The following is a 2,978-nucleotide window of genomic DNA, read 5'->3' as shown; positions in this document are numbered from 1 at the left end:
GTTCCAATTCATAAAGTAACAACACAAACCTTATAACACTGTTTACATACATATTGCTCTGTTTGTTTTTAAACATAAAGACAGGGTGGTTCCAAATGAATCTTAACACTTCAGTGGCACCTTGTTTTAATTGTATTTCAAAGTAAAACTATGTACAATCCAAAAAATATTGATTGTTTAGAGTTGTGCTTGTTTAATCAAATATTTAGCATTTCATTCAGTTTTTCTTTTTCACAACAAATGGTTCTGATGGTTTTTATGAACTTTCAACGAAGTAAATGTTCAGCTTTTTAACATTTTGATCTGTAAGTTAACAGGTAACATCTAGTTTATTTTCTGTTATATCAAAGAACTAATAAGGATAATTAAGATGGAATAGATAAAATATAGGTACTGTTAAAATAATGCAACTATCAATATAAAAGCACATGAACATTTGGTATTTTTTACCATCTTACATACGTATAGGAAGTTCTTTGATAACTGTATTGATACTTTGCTCACATTTTTCTCTATAATAGCTTTAAGTTAATTTGTGTATCCAAATGCATCAACAAACTAGACATTTTGTTACACATTCTTCTCAGAGCTTGAAAGTAACATTTTTGACCCCAGACAAATGTTTGTCAGACACTTCAAACATTACTTAAACATTCCAGCAATGCTGGCAAAAACAAATTAGAGGAAAAAAAGTTAAACAGTTGATTTATTAGTTGCATGTCCTTAACATATATATAACTAAGCAGTTGACATAAATTTCCAGGAAATGTTACATTTTATATTTCACATTTTAGATATATGTTTGTAAAAATAAATTTCCTAATAAGAAAAGAAGAAAAGGATATAATAAAGAATAAGCTGAAACACTGCTTGAATGCACTGTTTTTACTTTATATTCAACTTGAAAAATGCATGAGCATGTTACTCAACAAAACTAATAGAAAATTATTATCATAGTGTGCCCCCCCCCCATTAATGAAAGTTTTTCATTTTTTAAATAACTGTTATAAATACTGACAAATTGTCTGACTATTCATAATCATACCTGTATTATCAACTGGCAAAAAATGCCAATGTTACTTGTTGGCCGTTGGCTAAACACTAAAAATTACAATCTTTTACTCAGCTAGTCACTGTTAATTTCAAGCTCTGCTTCTATTTCTTTTATCTTTAGATTTGAAACATTAGCAAATAATCATATACAATTAAAAAACAACACTTAAGTTAATAATGCAATTATCTTGCAAAAATTGAATTGTGCACCCTTTTGGAATTCTTAAACTAAACAAATGACAAGCAAGCTTCGATGCTTTGCCAATTCTACACAAAGTATAGACCATAGTTTAAACACAACATCAATGAGATTCTTAAATACATTAATCACATTGTAAATATACAGCAAACTTAGTTCTGTCAATATATAACAAGTACAAATGCTTGCACATTTGAAAATGTTCAAAATATCACGTACATAACAGAATCTTTATGAAATTAGAAAAATATTAATGAAAAGGGAAAAACATAAATGGTTAAGTACTCGTCTACAACTATTTGAAACATTGCAAGTGTACCTAAAAATAAACATTGTATAATTAGTTTTCATACACTATCCTATAAACACAAAAATCCAAGTGATAGAATTTTATACAACTGTGAAAGATTAATGTTTTACTTTGTAGCAAGATCAGTAATCATGGAAATAGTACTGTATGAGAAAAAAACTCGGATAACTTAAAAGAAATAATAAAGTTCATTGAGATGTATGATTACAAAACTTCACGAGTGATTATACCACCAAAAAATGGTTTTATACAAGTATTTTTGGAAAATAAACCTGTAAAAACCTGGACTAGTAATTCACATTCTGAGGGAAATACACACATTCTCTCACAACCATGAACTGTTTTATTACAAACAGGATGTAATTCAAGAAACATCAAACAGAAATGAATCAGCTAAATGGCCGTTTAAACTTAATCATCTTCATCTGCTTTTTTTTCAATGCACATTTCTCTCTGATGAGACAAGCAGTGCTCTAAAAAGTTCACAATATGACTGGTGTAGTCTTCCTCATGCTCTTCTAGATGCCGGACATGCTTTGAATCTTCCCATAACACGGAAGTCACATCAACTCCATGCTTTTTTCGCCACTGGATGAAGTCTTCAATCGTCTTATAAGGGCACAAATCGTCAGCTTTGGAAAAGAGAAACAACTGTGGATGCTTGCCTGGCTCATCGATAAGGTTATCCCAAACACGATTATAATGATATGGTTGTTTATCAAGGATCTTCTGACCCAACCAAACTGATAAAGCACAGGAATACATGTACATAAACAATGTGCTAAAGAAACTGATGAAGTACTTGTAAAAAATATTTCCTGGTGTCACAGAAATAATGCTTTTTGCAATTCCAAAGAAAGACAATTTGGCTGGAGCACTATCATAAATACATCCCTGGACCTACAACAGAAAACAGTATAGTTTCAGGTAAACTATTAATAGTTTATATACATTACATTATAAATACATCCCTGGACCTACAACAGAAAACAGTATAGTTTCAGGTAAACTATTAATAGTTTATATACATTACATTATAAATACATCCCTGGACCTGCAGGTACATTATTAATAGTTTATATATATACATTACATCATAAATACATCTCTGGACCTACAACAGAAAACAGTATAGTTTCAGGTACACTATTAATAGTTTACATTGTTACGCCTCCAGTCGTTAGTTAATTTTCCGTAAATTCGTTCCGACGAAACTTTAGCGACACAAGTCCTTTCTTAATAAAACTGGTTTATTCTTTCCGAATACAACTTTACGATACACTTAATTTCAACAGTCGCGCTATAACAAACGCTATAACAACGAACGTGCTGAACTTGAACAATACTTTCTGACTGCAGTTCAATTACTCACTACCTACACACTGTCCCTCACGTTGTGACCATCTTATATATACC

At 30.7% G+C, this 2,978-nt stretch overlaps 1 protein-coding gene across 1 annotated transcript in view; it reads right to left on the bottom strand.

Moving 5' to 3' along the window:
- Positions 1-6: 6 nt before the first annotated feature.
- The window catches only part of LOC106471566 (transmembrane protein 53-like), a 10,724-nt gene continuing 7,752 nt past the window's right edge, over positions 7-2,978 (bottom strand). Inside the window, exon 3 of the mRNA XM_013932170.2 lies at positions 7-2,462. Within this exon, the coding sequence (XP_013787624.1) occupies positions 1,974-2,462 (489 nt within the window). The 3' untranslated portion in view covers positions 7-1,973. The remainder of the gene's footprint in view (positions 2,463-2,978) is intronic.

The sequence above is a fragment of the Limulus polyphemus genome, unplaced genomic scaffold (assembly GCF_000517525.1).
Source record: "Limulus polyphemus unplaced genomic scaffold, Limulus_polyphemus-2.1.2 Scaffold4703, whole genome shotgun sequence".
Lineage (NCBI taxonomy): Eukaryota > Metazoa > Arthropoda > Merostomata > Xiphosura > Limulidae > Limulus > Limulus polyphemus.
This window is presented reverse-complemented; position numbering and strand designations above follow the sequence as displayed.